Genomic DNA, 21,638 nt, shown 5'->3' with positions numbered 1-21,638 from the left:
AAAAAAGAATGAAATTCTGCCTTTTGTAGCAATGTATATCAACTAGAGAATATTATGCTTGATAAAGTAAATCAGACAGAGCAAGAATTATTGTATGATATAACTTATATATAGAATCTAAAAAAAATAATGCAAATTAAAGATATATAGCAAAACAGAAATAGACTCAGAGAACAAACTACTGGTTGATTACCAGTGAGGACGGTGAAGGGGGAGGTGCTCATTAGTAGTAGGGGATTAAGAGGTACAAACTACTATGTATAAACTAGAAAAACAACAAGGATATATTGTATAACACAGGGAATTATAGCCATTATCTTATAGTAACTTTTAATGGGGTGTAAACTATAAAAAATCTGATCACTATGCTGTCCGCATGAGTGTATGCCCAGTCGCTCAGTCGTGTCTGACTCTCTGCAACCCTATGAACTATATAGCCCACTAGGCTCCTCTGTCCATGGGATTCTCCAAGTAAGATTAATGGAGTAAGTTGGCATGCCCTCTTCTAGGGAATCTTCCTGACGGAGGTATCGAACCCGCATCTCCTGCGGCTCCTGCGTTGCAGGAGGGTTCTTTATCACTGAGCCACCGGGGAAGCCCCACATGCTAAATACCTGAAACTAATATAGTATAGTAAATCAGCTATACTTCAATAATAAACAAACACCTGGGTTCAGATTCCAACTCTGAACCCCCATCAGTAAATTGAGGATACCTCCTGGGGATGTTTTGAGAATGAAATGAGATGATGTCTGTGAAATGCTCAGCCAATGACCATCACCTGGGATGTGTTCTGTGAACCCCATCTTTTAGGTGTCATTATAGCTATTACTGTTGCTGTCAGAACTGGTGATTCTCAGTCTTGTTTCACATGGGACTCACCTGGGGAGCTTTAAAAACAAACAATGTTTGAACCTCCTTCCAGACTGAATAAATCAGAATCTCTGTTCATTTGTATCTTAAAAATTCCTTCCAGTAACTCCTATGGGTGCCAGTTAAGAACCAGTGCTCTAAGCTCCTGAAAGCAGGGCCTTGGCCTTCTCTTATCTTCCCCTTGTGAGACTAGCCAGCACTGCACACACAGTGGACATTCTGCGGGAGCAGCTGTCCCCTTGGCCACGCTCTAGCCTAGGGGCTGCAGTTAATTCCCCCCTCCTTTCCCAGCTTGGAGGCACATGCCTTACCTTGGGGGTGTATCTCCACCACTGTGAGCTGCCTTGGCTTGAGCTGGCGGTGCTGGAGTCAGCCGCATGCCCTCCACTGAGGGCCGAGGGTCAGGCCTAGTGGGTGATGTTCCTCGTCCGGCACGCGACGCAGCCTCCTGGCCAGTGGGAGCCTCACTGACCCTTTCAGACACCACAGACAGTTCCAGGCCAATCCCGGGGTTCTCGCTGGATGCTCTAGGAGCTTGGACTTCCACCTCTGGGCGCACCGGAGTTGGGCTAGAAATTCCGTCTCTCTGCTCTGGTGAGGCCTCTGCCTGGGTAAGGAGGTCAGATGCTGTCCCCTCTGGCAGGTCCACCTTCTGGCTCTCTATAGGAAAATAACCAGGATAAATCTCTCATTTGGAGGAAAGTTTCCAAAGAATATGCGGCAGGCCATTCAGTGCACCATGTTTGTAACTCTAGGCTGACTGGAAATAACCCGAGTGACCATCAGGATGGAGCTGTTTGACTAAACCAGGGCCACTCAGGCATAAAAAAAGGAGAAATGACATCTCCATATGCAGCTCTGGTGTGATCTCAGGATATTCAGATGGAGAAAACAAGGTGGAGAAGTGTGTGATGTGTTTCTGTTTGTCTAAAGGGAGGCTGTCTGTGTGTATGAGCACACACATGCATGTGTATAACCACTTATAATGTGGTCTGAAGAGACTTGACCTCAAAGGAAAGATAAGACAGAAATTTTTTTAAATGGTTACAAATGTGGGAAAGAAAATGAGATGCAGGGAACATGCATAGAAGCCAGACTTAGTATAGCTTGTTTTATCAATTCAGCTTTGGAAGCATATAAATATTATGCAAAAAGTATAAAAGAAAATTAAACTTTAAAAAATCCATAAAAATTTAAAGCACAGTGAAATAGACATAGCAATACAGAGTGGGATAAACATAAAAAAAAACTTCAAAAACAGAGGAAGAAGACATTTCAGCAGTTTTTCAGTAATCATGTTTGTTATGGTGGTGGTATTTTTACACTGAAACTGTTGGGTGTGCATGTGGGATAAAGCAAAGGGGGTCCTACTCACCTTCCCAAGGGCCTCTGAGCTCAGCCTGCACACCTCTGGTGCTCAGCGTGTGCTTTGGTTTTGCTTCTTTCTCTTCCACTCGTTCTTTATTCTAAAAGAATGACCATAAAAGCTATCACTGTCATCACTGAGGCCACAAACATTTTGTTGAGTACGTACCTTGTGCTTGAAATAGAAACACTTAGGTTATTTCATGTAGTCTCACAGTAATACTAGAGGGTACGAATTACTATTGTTATTCTAGAGATAAGGACACTGAGGTTTTCCCAGGGTCACCAAGTCCTTTCAAATGGGTTACTGTATTGCAGGTAAGGGGCAGACCTAGTCCCCTATCTAAATAGACCAGACCTCAAAATACTAGATCAGGCTTGGAAAATAAATTTGAGTCCATTTAGATCAGTCGGTCATGACTATTCCACTGTTGGCTTGGGTTGGATACTGAATTCACGCTTGTAGGGGGAGTGTCACTGTCAATGAATATCTGCCTGGGAGCTAGGTAGGTGGATCCAATGTTCTCTCTTTATAGTACAGGACCCTTGAGCTAAACTTGATGGATTTAAACCCGGTTTAACCATTTGACAAGATCCTTAACTTCTCTGCCTCTCACTTTTCTCATCTATGAAATGGGGAGAATAGTATCTAATCACAGAGCAGTGGGAAGATTGAGGGAGTTCATTTGTAGAATTTCTTGAGGAGTTCTCCCAACACAAGGTGATTAGCTTTGGTGATTTTATCCTGTCTGAGACAGATAGAGTGGATCATGTAGGATGCTCAGAGCCCACCCACAGAGTCTCTCAGCAGTTCTTCCCTAACTGAACGGTCCACACCAGACCAGTGCATGCGCTGGGCTCCAGAAATCATCCAGAGCACTCAGTATTTCTGAGTGCAAATATTTCTAGGTGCCTTGACCCTTGTTGGGCCTCCTGGTGATTCTGAGTCTTTGACTTTATAGTACAGGACGCTTGAGCCAGACTGGTAGGGTTTAAACCCCATCTAGAGTATGGCCCCTAAGATTCCTTCTGGCACTTGTCACAGACCCAGGTCTGGTCTCCATCCAGAGACTGAAGGCCCTTTCTCCTACCTTGGCCAGAGAGGCCTCAACTGGGAGCCCAGAGTCCAAAAAGAGCTAGAGTTTTATTTGGCTTGCACAGCATTTACATCAAAATTCTAAGTTCCTTTTGGGGTTTAGAGAATTGTTCTACATTTTTATTGTGGTGGTGGTTATTAGGGTATATACATTTGTTAAACTGTGTACTTAAGATATTCATGTTTAGTTGTATATGTACAGTTTATTGTATGGAAATTATACCTTAATAAAACTGATTAGAAAAAATTCTAGGTTTCCAGCTTCTCTTGAAAAAAAAAAAATCTGATGATCTGTCAACTCCAAGCCCAAATGGCAAAAATCAGCTGGAGCAATTCCTTCTAACCGGGGCACCACAATCCTCACCTCTCTTGCATGTCTCCCTGACACTAAGGATGAAGGTTAGGTTTGTTACTGAATCAAGTTCAGCTGCTTACTGCTCAAAAACCAATACTTGAGAGAGGCAAGTGTTGGTAGAAAGTTGCCTTTAATCAGAATGCCAGCAATCTGGGGAGATGGTGGACTCTCTTCCCCCAAAAGCCACCTCCAAAGAATCTGCTCAGTCATGAATGTTTTTAAAAGGGAAGAAGAAAGTAACCTCAGTTAATCATTGAGATAAGGAGTTAGAGTCGTCCTCATCCCCCACTGAATGCAGGCCTGTTGTATAGCCTGGTGGAGGCTATCTTGTTCACAGTTTGTTCACACAGTTAGTTACTTTGTGAGATTACTAAAGAAGAACCTAGAGAAGAGATCTGGTCATCTGTTAATTACTTATTCTTCATTTCTAGTTGTTTTATCTACAGAAAGAATGAACATGTTAGGCAAGGGATTGTGTGATTACAAGATTTGAAAGGTATGCTTGGGCCAGACATGAGGAGAGCATGGAGGTGCCTGGTTTAAGTTTGGTGACAAGATAAAAGGGCGCTCCTACAGAGAGCTCTTTCTTGCCAAATGTTGCTTACAAATCCCCACTTGTCAAAACATCATTCCATTTCTTTGGAATTATGAGGGAAAATCCATCTTCTGTAACTCTTTCATGCTGACACAGGGCGCCATATTCCATTCCTTTGGGATTAGGGATCTGTCTGACTTCTGTAAATTCTTCATGCTGACATAAGACATTGTATTTTCAGAGTGAAGATGTTGACTTGAATCTGTACCATCTCTTTGCTGACAATTTTAGTTGCCTGCTTACATATTTTTGCAGAGCAAGTTATAATTATTCTAATACCCACAAAGTTATAGATTGTTATGAGCAATAGTGTTAATACCATTCTCTTGAGGCCAGTTCTTGAAATTGCCCTAGCCATAAATTCAGTACTACTAAAGATGGAGCAGTTTATGGCATGGCTGCAGTCTGGTCAACATGCAGCTGGCCTTTTCCCCCTGGTGGCAGTTACAGTGTCTGTGAAACAACTCAGGAGCATGTATCAGACACTGGGTCTGTGACTCTAGTGTCCTAATCATTAGCTGCTTGAGCCTGCTCTTTTGTGACTCTGTGAGGCCTGGGAGACTTCAGCTTTCTTACAAACAAAAGGCAGGGGGTGTGGAGCGGTCTTTATACTTGAGGTGGGAGTGGAGGGCAGTACACAGGGTTCTACTTGCTTCCAGGTTGGTTCCACTGATTTTCCTACCCTGTGACCACTTCTCTCAGTCTTGTTTCCTGTTCATGTCTGTGTGATTCCAGGACAGCAAGCTTTGCCCTCTTAATGGTAACAACATAACACATGGGAACACTTAATAAGGTTGGCTATTGTCATCATGATTATCACCAGCATCATCGTGACCTGGATCCCCTGCTCTAGGGAGATCTCTCCCTGGGTCTCTTTCTACAGACTCTGTCCTGCCACCCTGATAGCTGGGGAACTGGAAGCATTATCATGGCTGCCTCCTGCTTCACCTACCAGTGGAGAAAGATTCAAACAGACTGATTCAAACAGATTGTCCTTTGGCAGACCTTGTGGGGTTCAGACTATCCTCTCCCTCCCCCTGTGTTTGGTGGAGGGAGGTGCATGCACACACACACACACACACACACACACACACACAGAGGCAGAGATTAATTTTGACTTCAAGGCTCAATCTTTTGGTCTCGGTCTTGTTTGGATGTATTCAGAAGGAGGAGGATAAACCCCAAACACCTAGGCACCTGGAGGACTGATGCATTCTGAGCAGTTTGACTGTGATTCTGTGCACCCTGGCTGAGCCTGACTCCGTCCATGAGAGAGCATGTGGCTTCCAGTAATAATCCGATCCATTGCTATAACCAAATGAAGTGTCACTGGGCAATCCAGACCTGAGGAGAAGCTTCATGAAGTCCTGGCAGCCAGTGCTAGGACGGCATTCAATTCCACAAATTGCAATGCCCATACTCTCCTAGGAAATACAAGAGGGTCTCCAGAAAGTCTCCACAATGCTCTGTTTTCAGCATCCACAGTGTGTTTAAAAGCTGGGGCTCAGTCTCACCTATTAACCGCCCATTTTCTGACACCCTCTGTGAGAAAGCCCTGCCAGCACACAGAAGGAAGCAGAGGTTTCTCATGGGGGTAAGGTAAGGAGATGACAGCCTAACTGGGAGATTAGATCTAGCCCTATAGATAGCTACTAACATGTATATTAAATACAAAGACCAGAAGAGAGATCAGTCATGTTCCAGATCAATCACAGGCAAGAACTATGGTAAGAAAATAGAAAGTTCCATGGCTTTGCCTTATGCAGAAATGCCTAAATATCTGCAACATGTGAGACAGCTAACTTCACTTATATATGAAGAATTCTTAAAAATCAAGAAAAAGACAAAAAAATGAAAATGGAAAAGAGGGAAAATTTATGAATTAAAAAAAAGTAACCTTAAAAACATGTAACCAATTGCCTTATTTGGATTTTAACTCAAAGAAACAAATTTTAAAAGTTAACAAATAAAACATTAGTTGATCAGGGACATTTGAACACTGGTTGGTAATATCAAGTTACTGTTTACCTTTTAGATATGAAGGGTATCATGCTAACGTTTTTTAAAAGACCCCTTATGTTTTAGATATATTAGCTGAGTTGCTTATGGAAGAAAGGATCCAATGTCTCAGATTTTCCTTAAAATAATCTGGAAAGAGGGAAGTGGGTGGGAAACAGCCTCTAGTTGTGGGCTGACAGGGTTCATTATACTAACCTAGTTTTATTCATTTGACATTTTTTATATTAAAAAAAATTTTTAGAGAAACACATGTTTAAAGAAACAGATGTTTTCATTCGCCAGACAGACAATGAATGAAAAACTGGATAATATGCTTTGTTAGCAAAAATAGGAATGCAACAAGCATTCCCATGTTACTTAATTAGAATAACTTCTTGGAAGGTTGGTTTGGCATTATTTATTGTATAAATTTACCCTTTGGTTTAGCATTGTCACTTCTAGGAGTGTGTCATATAGATAAACTCACAATTCCATGGATAGTCACTGCATCATTATTTATAAAAGCTAAAAATGAGAAATAATGTATACAATGATATGGGACTGATTTAACAAATTAAGACACATTCTTAAAAATAGAACTCTCTGCAACTTAAAAAACAAGAACATTTTCTAGTTATAAATATGAAACAATGCCCCAAATAATGCCCAAAAAATCTTAAAAATAATCAAGCCCAGTACAATGTGAATAATATTTTAGTTAAAACTGAACAAAGAGGGTGGTGTGTATACCAATGTGCTTATAGATTAACCGTCTCTGTCAGGAAGGTTTCACAGGAAATAGGCTCCTATGATAGTTGGGTGAGGAGGGTTGTCCTGGGGACTGGGGGATGAGTAGGAGGGAGAATGATTTTTGCCATTGCATAAATTAGATTTATTTTCTTTTTTAAAGCTGAGGTTGGTTATCATAGTCAAGAGCAGAAGGTCATATCTTTCCTACAGGCTTGACTCTCAGGGGAGGTGCAGAAAACAGAGAGCTGGGGCGGGAGGGGTCAGCTGTGGAGAAGCTGCAGGGCAGGAGGGAAAGGGGTCTGCAAAGCAACTTCTGGCCTGGCTGGAGGTGGCCTGGCTGGGGGCGGGAAGGAAGGCAAAGTCCTGCAGCCTTGCTCCGGAAAGCCTCAGTCACTGACACAGAGTCAAGCTCAGATTCCATGAGGGGGAAGGCTGCAAAGATCTGAAAGGGTAGCTCCAGGCCAACATCTGCGAGTTGCTAGGTGGCTGACCCTTAGCTGTTCCCAAACAGAGTGTTGCCTCTACACACCTCACACTCATGCACACACAAACACCCCGCACCCCAGCCAAGCGTCCTTTAGCCAGTGGATCTGATTATGCAACCCTTGGGAACAGCCGCTCCCAGAAATGCCACACTCCACCCCCAGGTTCTGGCTCCAGCCCGTGTCCCCCATGGGTCACTGTCAACACTCATCTCCCCACAGGCAGCTGCATGCTCCGCCCACTCGGGGACAGGGCACAAGGTTGGGGACAGGAAGGGGGGGTCTGGGTTTCCGAAGGGGGGGCTCTGTCAGGGTGAACTGAGTGGTCCCCATCTCTCTCCCACCCAGGTGTAAGGAGAGAAGTCCCTCGGATGTCAGAGAAGTATAACTGCCCTCCTCTCCCTAGTGGCTTATTTGCCCCCCGCCTCTAGGTGCCCCACACTGCCCAGGGCCCCACAGTCTTCACCAGGGCACAAGGGAGAAACCCAACTGTCCTCCCTGTCCAGAAATCCACCTGTGGCCTTTAAGCTTCTACCTCTCCTTTTTCCCATCAACAGGTCATGCAGGAGACACTAGAGGAGACAACAGCCCTCCCACTCTCCAAAGACTAGCTTCCTATCTGGGCAACCCACCAGGGCCCCGAGCCTCCCTTCCAGCCAGAAGGGCACCGGGGCACAGAAGCAGGAACCAACCTCCTCAGGGACATCAGCCAGGCTTCCCTTTCTCCAGGGGACACTCCCTTGCATGATGAAATCCACCACCTTCGAGTTCTGCAGCACGGCCCCCACCAAAGCTATGGCCTTGTCCACAGCCATCACCATCCGGAAGAGGGCTTCAAGCCTGGCGCCCTGCTGGGCGGCATCCTGCCTCCCGGCCCGCACCAGCTCCAAGACCTCCGGCCACCCAGTCTGAGCGTCAGACGGTGGAGAGCGGTCAGCCCCAGCCGGGCCCAGACCACGGGAGGCCTCTAGCCGGTGCAGGCCTTGCTCCAGGTGGCCCATGCCTTGGTACACACACTGCAGTTTCTCCGTGACGTCTTCTTGGAAATGTAACAGTTTGTCAACCTTCTCATTCAGCAAGTTGAGCTTTCTGTCCATGGTGGTTAAGCAGGCCTTGCCCAGCCCCGGCAGCCCCTGGGGCCCCAAACTCTCCTTAGGGGCTCCTGACATCCTGATGAAGACTCTCCAAGGGTGAAGATTCGGAAGAGCCACAGACCTCTGGCTTTCACTTGGGCAGTGGTGTCTGGAAGTTCATTGTTCCCTAGCTAGGGACTGCCTGGGGTTTTCAGGGAGCCCAGAGGACCAGGCTCTCCGCGAGCCGTTGCCTTGCTTATCTCCCACTCTGCCGTGGCCATGAGTGACAGGCTGGGCCTGGCCCAGGCCCTTCTCCTCGGGGCCCCTTTGACATCATGGCAGCATTTAACATTCCTCTCTGAGAGGCTGCTGATGGGCAAATATTTTAAGAATCTGCCCAGGACAGGCAGGCGTTCATGTAGCTGAAACTAAAGGTTAGAAGAAAAGGAATCCTTTAGGTAACGTCCTGAAAGCTGGACTCTACAAGGGGGCCTCAGGAACACCAGTGCAGAGGAAGGGCTTAAGAGACCCAAAGCACTGAGGAGTACATGGCTCCCACCCAAACCACATACACACCCAATTCACAATAAGAAGCAAGACCAAAACAGGAATAAATGTGAGGCCATTTAACAGAGTTCTGATTTTTGTCATGATGAAAAAATTTGATTCTTTTGCAAATTAAAAATGAAATTTTGTTGCCCCTGCTTTGCTGATACCGCAAAGGTGTTTAGGCTGCTGTAGAAGTGAGTGTACACATTCCCCCCCACCCCAACATGGGGCCCCCAGTCACTAATCACTTGTACCTAAAAATAGAAGTGAGGGACTAGCGAGGACCTAGGTTACTCCCCAAGCGTCATCCTGCAGGCCATGTTCCTTGCAGAGCCCTCTGGGGACCATTTGCCGCCACCCCTTTCTCCCCCCAGGATGACTACACAGGCATCAGGCATTCAGTCTATAAACGGAAAAAACTGAAGCAGACACAGTAGGGCCTTAGAGAGCAAGGGGACCCATGTTTCCTGTGGTTTCCAAATGTTTTAGCATCAGAAACCCTTGGTTCAAATGGAATGTTCACAGAAACATCAACAATACAGCAGATAAAAGGACAACGCTCAAGCTGACACTAAGGTGGGGTGCAAGGGGGCACCACAGTGCCCGAGGCTGCCGTGGAGCAGTCCACTGGCCCCACTTGCCTCCAGGTCCTCATAGAGAGAAAGCAGGGCCAGAGAGGGACTCTGTCCAAGGTGGCCCCGGGCATACAACCTCCTGAGGACAGCATATCTCTGGTGAAGGCCGGCATCAGGGAGGTGAGTGTTAGCATCCCCTTAGACTCCCTCCTTCTGAATGAAAGCAATTTTGAGAATAAATTCGACCTGGAACTCTGACATCTAAAAGCACCCTGGGATCATCTTGCTTTCTGAAGCTACAGGTGAGTGGTAAACGCAGGGTGCAGCCTGACCACAAACCCCTCGCCACCCCCTCTGTCAGGACAACTGCCCTTAGCAGCCCATATAGAAATCCAGACCCGCTTCTGGGAGCACAGACCAGGTGTCATTGGTGCAATGGCCCAGAGCATGCTCCAAAGAGCACTGGTCTGTTACATTTACTGTGATTTAAAACACAGAGATAAACTCTCCTTGGAAAAAGAAATTTGGGGCACCCTGGGCACACTGCTGGGGATTCACTGTGTACCTCAGCAGCACTCATCTGCCACAGAAAGAAATCAGCATCCGATCAGGGACTCACTCCTTCCCCGCACTTCCTGCTGAACACTTCCCTGTGGAACTGTGGTTCCCTGGATCCAACCTTGGGAAATGTCCGCCGAGAGAAAGCTCTGTAAGTCTAACACTCAGCACAGTGTCCTTCAGTAGGTCCTGATAATCTTTGTGAAAGGAAGTCCCCACAGTCTAAAGAGACAGATGCCGTGTCTGGGAGACCATTCCTACCAATGCTTGGCACAGGCTGCTTCACTATGACCGCTGCTCAAGAGATCTCAGAGCAGCCTGCTTCCAGGCAAGTCCTGGGTTAATAAAATCTGGAAAGATACTTTGAAAGTCTAGGTGAACACAGTGGTCACAAGTAAGTGTCCCAGACACCTATTTATATCAAAAGTTAATTATTCAAATTGCAAAAGGATTTGCCCCTAGTCTCCCTTAAGTGACAAGTAATTGCAAGTCAGTGGGTTTACTGTTCCAGAACTACTTTGAAGGCCCCTGAGCCCAGAACAGCACCACTTTGGCTTACCATGATCCCCAGTGTACCAATGTGCCTGGGATGTAGGTATCCAAGGCAACTATATAGAAGGAATGAACTAAGGAGGCTCCAGTAGGAGCAGGGAGCTGGGCTGATCCCCGGGAGAATGTGGAAGGAGGAGGCTGCTGCTGGGGTTTCCCAGAACGATCAAATGAGCAGAGGGCAGGAAGCTCTGACAATTCCCAGAAGTAAACTCTATGACCCTCTGGGAGAAAACTCAGAATATGCCAATAGGACAAGTCTTTAGGCCTCCTTGATGAACAGGACCAACTGTGAAGCCCTTTCATTTCTTAGCCTCCAGGAGAAATTAGTTTATGAGCACATTGGTTTTCTGAGGGCTGGTGCATGGCTTCTCTCCAGCTCCCTGAGTTAGAGGGCACAGCAAGAGCCACGGGCAATTCTTTTGGGGCCATGGTGCCTGCCCAGAGGACGCGGGGAGGCATTTCACCCACCAAGTCAAGAGAACGCAAGCCAGAGAAGAGGCAGCCAAGCTGGATGGTTACAGAGTAGCAAGTTCAGTGACACCTCATCTTTCCTGGGTGAGGACTGACAGCTGATCCACTCCCAGAAAAGCACATGTAGACCTCTGTTTGCTGGAGGCTGTGGCCAGTGTGCACTGAACCCTGAGAGCCTTCCAATGTCTTTATGGTGATAGCCAGCTTTTCCTGAAGAACCTTAGAGAGGCTTGTGGACCCTGAGATCCCAGTTGGAGGAAGAGAGGAGCAGAAACTCAAGGCTGAGGAGTCCATTCGAAGCTGTGACTCTTCTCCTGCCCTACCTTCCCTGCAGATCACAGATCTGTTTCTGGAGAGAGGCAGCAGTCCTCACTACAACAGTACTACGCTCTGGGGATCATCTGATCCTCAACAAAGCCAAGCGGTCAACAAGCCTCAACCCACCACCCAGGTTTCTCTGCCTTATTCTGAAATGTGGACAGAAAGAAGGGATCACTAGGTATTGAAAGAAAGCTCCCAAGATAAAAAGGGGCGCCCCAAAACAAATAAACAGAAGTATAATCGTGGCAGAAACAGGGAAAAAAGAAACAGAAGAAAGTTTCAAAAAAGGCTCTCATTAGTAACCACAGAAAAGTGTGAAAGACTCTTCCATCCATTAAAAAAGAAGAGGGTATCATGGCAAAAGAACAAGCATAGAATAAAAGAGAGGCCTTGGGAATTACAAATATGAATGTTAACATTTAAAAATCCAATACAGGGATAAGAAGATATTATCTTATCTGGAATAAGATAATATTCCAGAAAACAGAACTGAAAGCTGAAGATGTGTACATTAGGAGAAAAAAGAGAGACAGTGGATTAAGCTCATCCTACATCTAATTAATTGGAGTTCAGGTGGAGAAAGGAAAGCAAGAGGAAACGAATTTATCAAAGAAATCCTACAGGCATTATGAAATCTAACAGAGTTAAAAGACATGTAAAATGTTAAGAGTATGGGGCCTAGGGTCAGATGACCAGGATTTAACTCCTGCCTCTGCCTGTTATTAGGCAGAATCGTGGGCCAGTTTATTTAACCTCTCTCAGTCTGTATTTCCTGGAGTGTAACATAATAACAATGCACATGCTTCATGGAGTTGTCAGGAGGGTCACTTGAGAATGCTTGCGAGGCGCCTGGAATAAAGCTTGGCACACAGTGAGTGCTCAGATGTTAGCCATCAGTATGATGCCGGCCACGAGGCAAAAGGGGAACAAAAGGAATCAGAGTCTCCAAGAAAATCAGAGACCAGGAAAGAATGAAATCAAAATACACGATTACAGGGAGACTGGTGTGGAGCTCTGTGATGACCTAGAGGGGTGGGATGGGAGCAGGGGAGGGAGGCTAAAGAGAGAAGGATTATATATATAATTATGACTGATTTGCACGGTTGTACAGCAGAAATCAACACAGCATTGTAAAGCAATATCTTCCAACTAAAAAATTTAAAAAAAAATTTTAAGTACATGATTGAATTTTCAATGAATAATATTTATACAGGAGCCTGGGTAGCTCAGTTGGTAGAGCATCAGACTTTTGGGCTTCCCTGGTAGCTCAGCTGGTAAAGAATCCTCCTGCAATGCAGGAGACCCCTGTTGGATTCCTGGGTCAGGAAGATCCCCTGGAGAAGAGAATGGCAATTCTCTCCAGTATTCTTGGGTTTCCCTGGTGGCTCAGATGGTAAAGAATCTGCCTGCAATGTGGGAGACCTGGGTTCAGCTCCTGGGTTGGGAAGATCCCCTGGAGAGAGCATGACAACCCACTCCAGTATTTTTGCCTGGAGAATCCCCATGGACAGAGGAGCCTGGCTGGCTACAGTCCATGGGGTCACAAAGAGTCAGACAGCGGCTAAGCACAGCAAACACATTATAATGTTACATTATATATATATTATATCATGCATTAATAAAGTATTGCATTAAGTTAAAGCAGTGATATATAATACTATCAGAGTTGCAAAGGGAAAATGGAGAGAGCTAAATCTTCATTTCCCTTAAAAGGAAATCCATAAATAATGAACAAAATTGATGAGGAGAGAATTGGAGGCAAATACCAGAAAGAACTGCTCAAAGACTTCATTGTGTTTGCTGCAAGCAGGATGGGAAGTAGGTTTTGCAGAGCTCACAGGTACAACATCTGGGGGAGGCCAACATGTGGTAGAATTTGCACTTTTGTGGACTTCTAACAACTGTGGCAGCACAAGGCAGGGAAGGGTCTTGTTCTAACAAAATCAAATAAGACAACTTTCTGCGAGATGGAGGCCACATATCTTGAGGAAAGGTGTACTGCCTACTTGTGTGGGTAAGTACACCTAAGTGCCCTTAAGGGCCAGCTGGAACTTACTTAACCTCTGTGAACACAGTGTTCCTCATTTGTAAAGGGGGCTCATAACAGTGCAGCAGCCTCAGGGCTATTTGAGCATTCAGACAAGCAAAACACTCAGCACAGCGCTTGGCACACAGTAAGTACAGGAAAACAGTAGAGATCGGAACTCACCACCCCTCACCACACCCATCCCACCCCAGACGGACAGCCTACAAGCACCGCAGCGTACTCAGTCACCTCATTGTGGGGTGGGGCAGGGGACAAGGGTGTGTCTTCCCAAACCTAAATCAGCTCCCCCAGCCACCTGACCTCCCCCCAGGCCACCACCCCGCATGCACCACTCGTGATGTGCAACCAGAAAGTGCAAACACATTCTCCACGAAGCTGCACTTACTCCCGAAAGGAAACCAGAGATGAAACAGAACCTCAGAAAGTCTCGCAGGGTTCAACGTGGACAGCTTCGGGGTTAGCTGCCCGTTGGCCTTGTCTGCCCACTATGGCAGGAAAGGCCTGTGTTGACCACCCCCAGGCTGTACTCATCAACCAAAAGTTGCTGATGGAGTTTCTTGGTCCAAGAGGACTCAGATCTGGGTGACAATTGTCACTGAGGCTCCCTTTGTCCTGTGAACCTAATAATTGTTATTTGGGTTCCTACTTCAAAGCAGACCGGCCTGCTTACCGCAAGTATCTGGGTGTAATTCGACGCCCGCTGCTGGCCTCTGGCGCTGGGACTGCGAAGTGCCGGAGTGAGGCACAGTCCTGTCCTGCTGCTGCGGCCGTGCCAGCCCAGTGTTTACTCTGCTTGGAGATGCCCGACTGCCCGGAGCCCAGGGAACGAGGTGGGCTGGCCGGGATGGCTTCTCTAGAACTCGGGCTGCAGCGATAAGCCTGGCATTTCCGCTTATCTCTGAGCCTGCCCCGGGCCCCAGAGGCATCCAGAGGCTTCACTTGGTTATCTGCTTTGCTAGGCGGTATCTGCCTTCCCGGGGGCCTACTTCCTGCATCACTTAGCTGAGTGTCCAGTGTGAAACAAACACTGTGTGGTCCAACAACAGAAAAAAGAAGGGATTGAGTCCTCAGACAGAGCTGACCTGAGTTCAAAACCCAGAACCCGGGTGCGGGGGCCAGAAGAAGAGCTAAGACTCCTTGCCTTCGGGCAGCCCTCCAGGACAGAGCAAAGCCCTGGACAGCAATAGAACAGGTTGCTTTTCTTCATGGGAGCTGCTTGCATCCAAGCTGGGAGGGATCAGTTATTGCCTCTTCAAGTAAAACTACTCAAGAAGCAATGAAGATATCTGGAGCCCCAAAGACTGGGACATGCTGCAGTGAAGAGAAGGCCATGAGCTGTGGCTTCTGCTGAATGAGATACCGGCTCCAACTCAGCTGTTACCCTCAGGGAGACTCCTTGGACAGATCTTCCCAGAGTGCTCTGGGAGAGGCCAAACCCTCCACATGCCCTGGCATACATCCGCAGACAGACATACAGATATACACATATATCACTCCAGGGCCCAATTCACCTGGCCTGACTGACAGGAATCAGAGTAGGGGGTGCGGGCTTTTGATATTTAGCTTGCTTTCTTGAACCTGACCATGGGCAGATTCTGTACTAAGTACTTTAACTGCAAATGTCTTATTTAGACTTTGCTACAACCCTATAGTGTGGGTTTCCCAGGTGGTTCAGTGGTAAAGAATCCTGCCAATGCAGGAGACTCAGAGACTTGGGTCCAATCCCTGGATCTGGAAGAGCTCCTGGAGAAGGAAATGGCAACCCACTCCAATATTCTTGTCTGGAAAATCCCGTGGACAGAGGCATCTGGTAGACTACAGTCCGCAGGGTCGCAGAGTCAGACACAACTGAGGGACTGAGGAGGCATGCACAACCCTATAGGGTAGATTACTATTTATCACCCCATTTTACAGAGGGGGATCAACCTAAAGAACTTAAGGGGCTCACCCAAAGCCACACAGAAAACAGTGGAACCAGAATTGCAACCCAGGTTGATAACTCACACCACGCTGCCACTTTCAGAGACAGGAGGAACTTCAGAGACTGTAAGGGTCAACCCCATCATTTTGTAGATGGATAGTCTGAAATCTGGGGAGGAGAAGGGACTTTTTAAAGGCCACTGAGTAAGTCAAAGACAAAGACTGGACCAAATTGTTGCCCTCAGAGTGACCATGGAAATCTCCACCCTGCTTTCTGGATTTGAGAAGGGTGTGTGTGTCATGAAATTGGCCTCTGCCCACAGGCTCATCCCTGACAATTGTCTGAGGAGATGGGGCGGGGGGTGCGGGGAGTGGGCACAGGGCAGGGGCCCCTAGATATTACAATGGTTACTTATTCTTTTGTAGAAAATCGTCTACTGCTTATCTCATCTGGCTACCCAGAAAGATACCAAAAGTCCTGCCAGGATGAGTCCAGGAATTGCACTTAGGAATAAAACCAGAGGCAAGCTGGGCTCTCTGAAGAAGCAGAGAGGGAAATGACAGCTTCGTGACAGGCCTGGGCCTCAGGGACCCTCCTTGCTAGCTCTCAGGTGGCTGGTGGGTTTGCTCCCAGGATCTCACTGTCTTCTGTAGGCAGCATTTCTACCTCTGGTTGAAGCTTTTCATTTTGTCAATTCCTTTCTCACATGCCTAGTCAAAATTGTTCCCAGCCAAGCACGGTCAGATGGAAGCAGCCTGAAAATATCAGAGAACAAAAAGGACCCTCATCAATCAAACCCACACTAGCAGCTATTCATTCATTCAACATGTCCAGAGCAACACTTACTAGGAAATAATAATAGCACTATTATTTATCAAGCATTCTTATGTGTCAGGCACTGTGCTATATTGTCACATAAATTACTTTTGCCCCACAACAATTCTAAGAGAAAGAAACTATATCCCCATTTCACAGGTGAGTAAACTGAGGCTTGGGATGACAAAGTCACTTTCCAAAGTTAGTGTTCAGTTCAGTTGCTCAGTCATGTCTGACTCTTTGTGACCCTATGGACTGTAGCATGCCAGGCTTCCATGTCCATCACCAACTCCTGGAGCTTACTCAAACTCATGTCCATCGAGTCGGTGATGCAATCCAACCATCTCATCCTCTGTCGTCCCCTTCTCCTCCCACCTTCAATCTTTCCCAGTATCAGGGTCTTTTCAAGTGAGTCAGTTCTTCGCATCAGGTGGCCAAAGTATTGGAGTCTCAGCTTCAGCATCAGTCCTTCCAATGAATATTCAGGACCAGTTTCCTTTAGGATGGACTGGTTGGATCTCCTTGCAGTCGAATGGACTCTCAAGAGTCTTCTCCAACACCACAGTTCAAAAGCATCAATTCTTCGGCACTCAGCTTTCTTTATTGTCCAACTCTCACATCCGTACATGACTACTGGAAAAACCATATCTTGGACTAGACAGACTTTTGTTGTAAGTCTGTGTAAGACCCTGTATATCAATGCAGGCAGCCAAACGCCCGAGTCTGCTTACAGCTGAAGGAGTCTAATTGAAACATCTTGTCTAGAACCCGATTTTCTTTGGGGGGCTGCATTTTCCAACTGCCACTTTAAAAACACAATTATATTTGCAAGTTGGAGCTAGGCCAGTAAGTTTCATGCCAACATTTTGTACTGCCTGTCGGCTCATAGTGGTAAGGTGTCCCCACCTGCAAAGTGCTTTGACATGTGCTCACACTTACACTCATCTAAGTTGCATGGACTACGATTCTTATTTTCCTCAAGAAGAGACTGAGGGTCCCAGGGAGAGTCAGTGCAGAGCTGGCCATGGCCCCAGGGCCTGTGTTCACTATAGTAGATAGGGTTTCTGGCCACACACACACACACACTCACTCACTTTGAGACCCCCTAACACACCTGGCTTGATGGGAATCAGAGAAAGAGTTGCAGGCTTTTTATATTAGCCCCAAGCCTGACCATGGCAGACATTGTGCTAAGCACTTTAACAGCAATATCTTATTTAAACCCTTTATTGTGCTGATACCTGTGCGCTCAGATCTCTGCTTGTGCCATGGGAAACTCAGAAAGTCTGGGTGGGAGCAAGGTTAACACACTGGAACAACAGAGAAGATGGGACAGCCACTAACTGCTGGGTGTGAAGGATGTGGGTGGGATAGGGCAAACTCATGTGATGTACCCGCGTTTCCAGGCCTCCCATATCTGATAAAAAAAAGCAGCCCATCTTCATCTGCTCAAGTTCTCAGCCCTCAATCTATCCCTACCCTCTGAGGAGGGCTTGATCTCAGGAATTTTCCTGTCAAATCTAAAGAATGGGTAGAATCTGAGGTCTGGAGGAGAGAATTTGGTGAGCTGGGTAGCCAAGCACCAAGAAGGGGAAGGAGAGAGGGGGCTAGACAGACCGGGAGCAGGGTCTGGGGTTGGGGAGCAGCAGAACTGAGGCAGCCCCCTGATGCAAGAGAATGGGTGAGAGAAGAAGGGAGGTTTGGAAAACTCTGTGCTACTGCCTGTGAATGGTCACTGGGAGCCATAAGCAGGGATGGCAGAGTGGCCTGCCTTCCGTGGCCCCGAGTCTCTGCAGAAACTTGGTTGCTTGATGTCAACCAATTCAGAGTGTAAGTGGGAGGTAAAGAAATTGGAAACAAATTTTAGCATAGTGAAAGGACTTCTTGGTGGAAGCAGGACTTGAGCAGAGCCTTGAAGAATGGGTGAGATTCAGGCAGGCCAGGAAACGGTGAGGGCACGAAGGGAACAAAGCTCCAGAGCGAGTCTGGCAGATGGGAGTGACAGGGCACATTCTGGCCTTGGGCCACGAGGTGTCAATGGAGGCCCAGATGATTCAGCAGGCAGGACTCTTAAGAAAGTGGACCTGGAAAGTCAAGCAGAGACATTTAGACCCAAAGGAGCAAGATAAAAGGACAGTAATCCTGCGGAATGTTTTTAGGTGGGAAATAACATGGAAAAATTTGTGTCTAAGACTGGGCAGAATGATTACCTAGAGGTAGGAGGGACTGACTCAGATGGGACACAGAGCCACTTCTGGGATGTTCGAGATGTTTTATATCCTGGGTGGTGGTTACACTGGTTCATGTATACGTGCATACAGGTCTGCAGTATTCAATTCAAAAGTCTATAAGATTTGTGCATTGTGCTGCATGCCTGATCAAGTTCTGTTAGTATGAAAAAAAAAGGAGGAAGGGGGAACCAGTGGATCTGATGGAATGTAAATGGATTGGGAGGGCACAGGATCATCGTCCACACAGAAACTAAAATCAGTAAGTGTTTACCAGTTCCGGGATGTGTGCTGTTGCCAAAACACATTAGCGCTAAGGAAGTGGAGTGATATCTGAGAAAACAAGTCTTTGAAACTTCTTTCATAAATGCTGACTGATGCTCTGAGGTCCTCATTCCACCCCACCCCCCACCGCCATGCCTGCAACCAAAGTAGGACCCCTCCTCACTGTGCGCCAGACACTCTGAGGATCTATGGTATTCCTCCCAGATCCAATAGGGGAAGGTTTCACCCCCAAAGCAGGTTACAAAACAGCCAAGTACAGACATTAGAATCCCATTTTTGCTTAAAATATACATATATGCCAATATGGTTAATTCTGCATCAGAGAATTGCAAACAATCTTTCTTTTTTATATTTCATTTATATAATTATTCTAACTTTTAAGTGTATTATCTGTGTTATTTTTTTCTGTAATAGTCATGATTCATCTGGACCCACAGGAATTATTCTAGACAACAATATGCACAAGAGAGAGGTTAATTCACCAAGAACAGACTCCCCCAGGAACCCAGCTGACAGAAAACAACATTTAATAACCTTATAGGGAGGTCAGAGGTCGATTGCTTAACCTTAAATGAACACAACAAATGTATATGTAACAGACTCAGGACTCCTCAGAAACAGTAAACCCTCGGGGATATAGAAAGGTTTCCTCTTTGCACTTTGTTTTTTAAATAGATTTTTGCCCCCTTCCAATTTGGAAACAAATATTCCAGACTACACATGCAACTCATTAAACTATACAGTAGAATTAATTTGGGAATTTTTTTAGAACAAAGTTGACAAACATCTGCAATCAAGTATAGCATTCTCAAATGATTTGAGCCGTAAGTATGACTAATCACAGCAATGTTTGAAAATAAAATAGATTTGAAGTCTGAATTACACATGTAATTCCCTGATAGCTGCACAAAACCAAAGACAAATCCATGCACTTAAGATTGTTAGTTTTTACTATTGTTTGTTTTTGGTCAGACTCTAAATGTGTTTTCTAGAGGGTCTGCATGCCCTTAAAGCACCTGCTGAAAACACACACACACAATAAGTTTACCATCTGCACTTACATACCACCTTCCATCCATGGATTCCGAGTGGTCTATCAGAAATGTTGTTTTCATAAGTCCCCTGTGAGATGCGTATTGTTCCCTCCATCTTACATGCAGATAAACCTAAACATGGGGCAGTTAAGTGGCTTGTCAACAGTCATAACCCAAGACAAAATCCATGCAAGCCATTCTCTTGTCTCCCTTCCTCTGCTGACCGTGCCTTTGAGCTTTCTTGTTGGCCCTGGTTTAAATCATGCACGCAGACCATTGTTTCCCTGGTGATGGAGGTGGCATTCTATTTCCTGCCCTGAATCTGGCCTGGGGCCCTAGTGGCACCACATTTAGCCACAAGTGCATCAGCCATGCGTGAGTGGGGACAGCTTGGCTCCTTGGAAACCAAAGTGGCATGTGTCAGCTGGCACCAGCCTGCAGAGAGCCACTCCAGGCCACCCTGCTAACTCCTCCATCACTAGCCCAGAGCAACCCATAATGAAGGCAATGACGTCTCTCCGGGAGCTGGATGAACAAATGGGAACAGCTCAAAGGCAAACTCTCTGGCCCAGCTCCTGTCCAGCCCTCAGAGAGAAATAATCCTTACATGCCTGGGAACCAAGTCCCTAGACCAGTCCAGCCCTCCCTCTGTTCATTTCTATGGACAAAGTGTCATGGTCACAGATTACATTCCTGATAGGCAACTGAATTTACACTTCCAGTCTCCAGTTGCAGTGTTTATTTTTATGGTCCATTAATTAACGTGTCCTGGAATGACCATTCAGAATCACCTCTAGAAAAATAAGGAAGTCACCAGGGCATCTACCAGGTAATAAGAGTTATCACCTGAAAAGGGTTTCCTCTGATGATTGCAGTCACTCTTAGAAATTAGGGGTGGAGATTTTTTTGTGTGTGAACTCTGTCATTTGGCAAAAAAATGCTATATATTGTCTTTTAAAATCAATTTTAACTTCTTCATTAACCTTACTGGATGGTCGGGTGCGTTTATGAACCAGAGGCTGGGTTAACCACCCCTCCTTCTTGTGTGTCCTCAAAGCACTGCAAACGTCTTCCTATCAGATCCTAAAAGTGATAATAGTTCCGTCAAGCATTCACCTTATGCAAGGAAAAGCTAGCACTGTACATTTTTTAAGTTCTAAGTATTACCATTAATATTCTCATTTACATAAGGAAGCTGGCCTAGAGAGGTCACAAAGTCACCTGTGATTGCCATAAAAAATTACCACAAACTTAATGGCTTAAAACAACAGAAACTTATTCTCTCACAGTTCTGGAGGCCAGAAGTCTGAAACTAATATCACTGGGCCAAACCAAGGTGTCAGCCGGGCCATGGTTTCTCCAGAGGCTCCAGGAGAAAATAAGTCCTTCCCCCCAGCGAAAAAAAGAAGATCAGACCTTCCCTTCCTAGCTTCTGGTAGCAGCTGGCATTTCTTGGTTTCTGGTCGATCACTGCACTCTGCTTCCACGATCACACTGCTTTCCCAATTGTTCTGTGCAGTCAGATCCCCTGCCCCCCTTGCATGATGATCTATGTGACTGTGTTTAGGTCTCACCTGGATAATCCAAGATAATCTTCCCATCTTGAGGTTCTTAATCACATTTGCAAAGTCTTTTTTCACCATAAAAAATAACATTTACAGGTTCCAGGGATGAGGATGTGAATACCTTTTGGG

General features: G+C 46.1%; 1 protein-coding gene and 1 pseudogene across 3 annotated transcripts in view; both read right to left on the bottom strand.

Moving 5' to 3' along the window:
* Window positions 1-21,055, bottom strand: part of LOC110148287 (myosin light chain kinase 3) — a 58,668-nt gene extending 37,613 nt beyond the window's left edge. For 2 of the 3 annotated variants that reach the window (XM_020910211.2, XM_070451357.1), the window contains exons 1-3: window positions 19,976-21,055; window positions 2,249-2,339; window positions 1,185-1,533 (exon numbers count right to left, since the gene is read on the bottom strand). In XM_020910211.2, coding sequence (XP_020765870.2) covers window positions 1,185-1,533; window positions 2,249-2,339; window positions 19,976-20,059 — 524 coding nt within the window. In that variant the 5' untranslated portion in view covers window positions 20,060-21,055. Of the gene's footprint in view, window positions 1-1,184; window positions 1,534-2,248; window positions 2,340-19,971 lie in introns of all 3 variants that reach the window. The other variant, XM_020910213.2, reaches the window with a different exon arrangement.
* Window positions 8,087-9,265, bottom strand: LOC139029969 (myosin light chain kinase 3 pseudogene; annotated as a pseudogene).
* Window positions 21,056-21,638: the final 583 nt, after the last annotated feature.

This window comes from Odocoileus virginianus, chromosome 20 (genome assembly GCF_023699985.2).
Source record: "Odocoileus virginianus isolate 20LAN1187 ecotype Illinois chromosome 20, Ovbor_1.2, whole genome shotgun sequence".
Lineage (NCBI taxonomy): Eukaryota > Metazoa > Chordata > Mammalia > Artiodactyla > Cervidae > Odocoileus > Odocoileus virginianus.
Note: the sequence above shows the minus strand (reverse complement) of the source record. Positions and strands in the feature narration are given on the sequence as shown.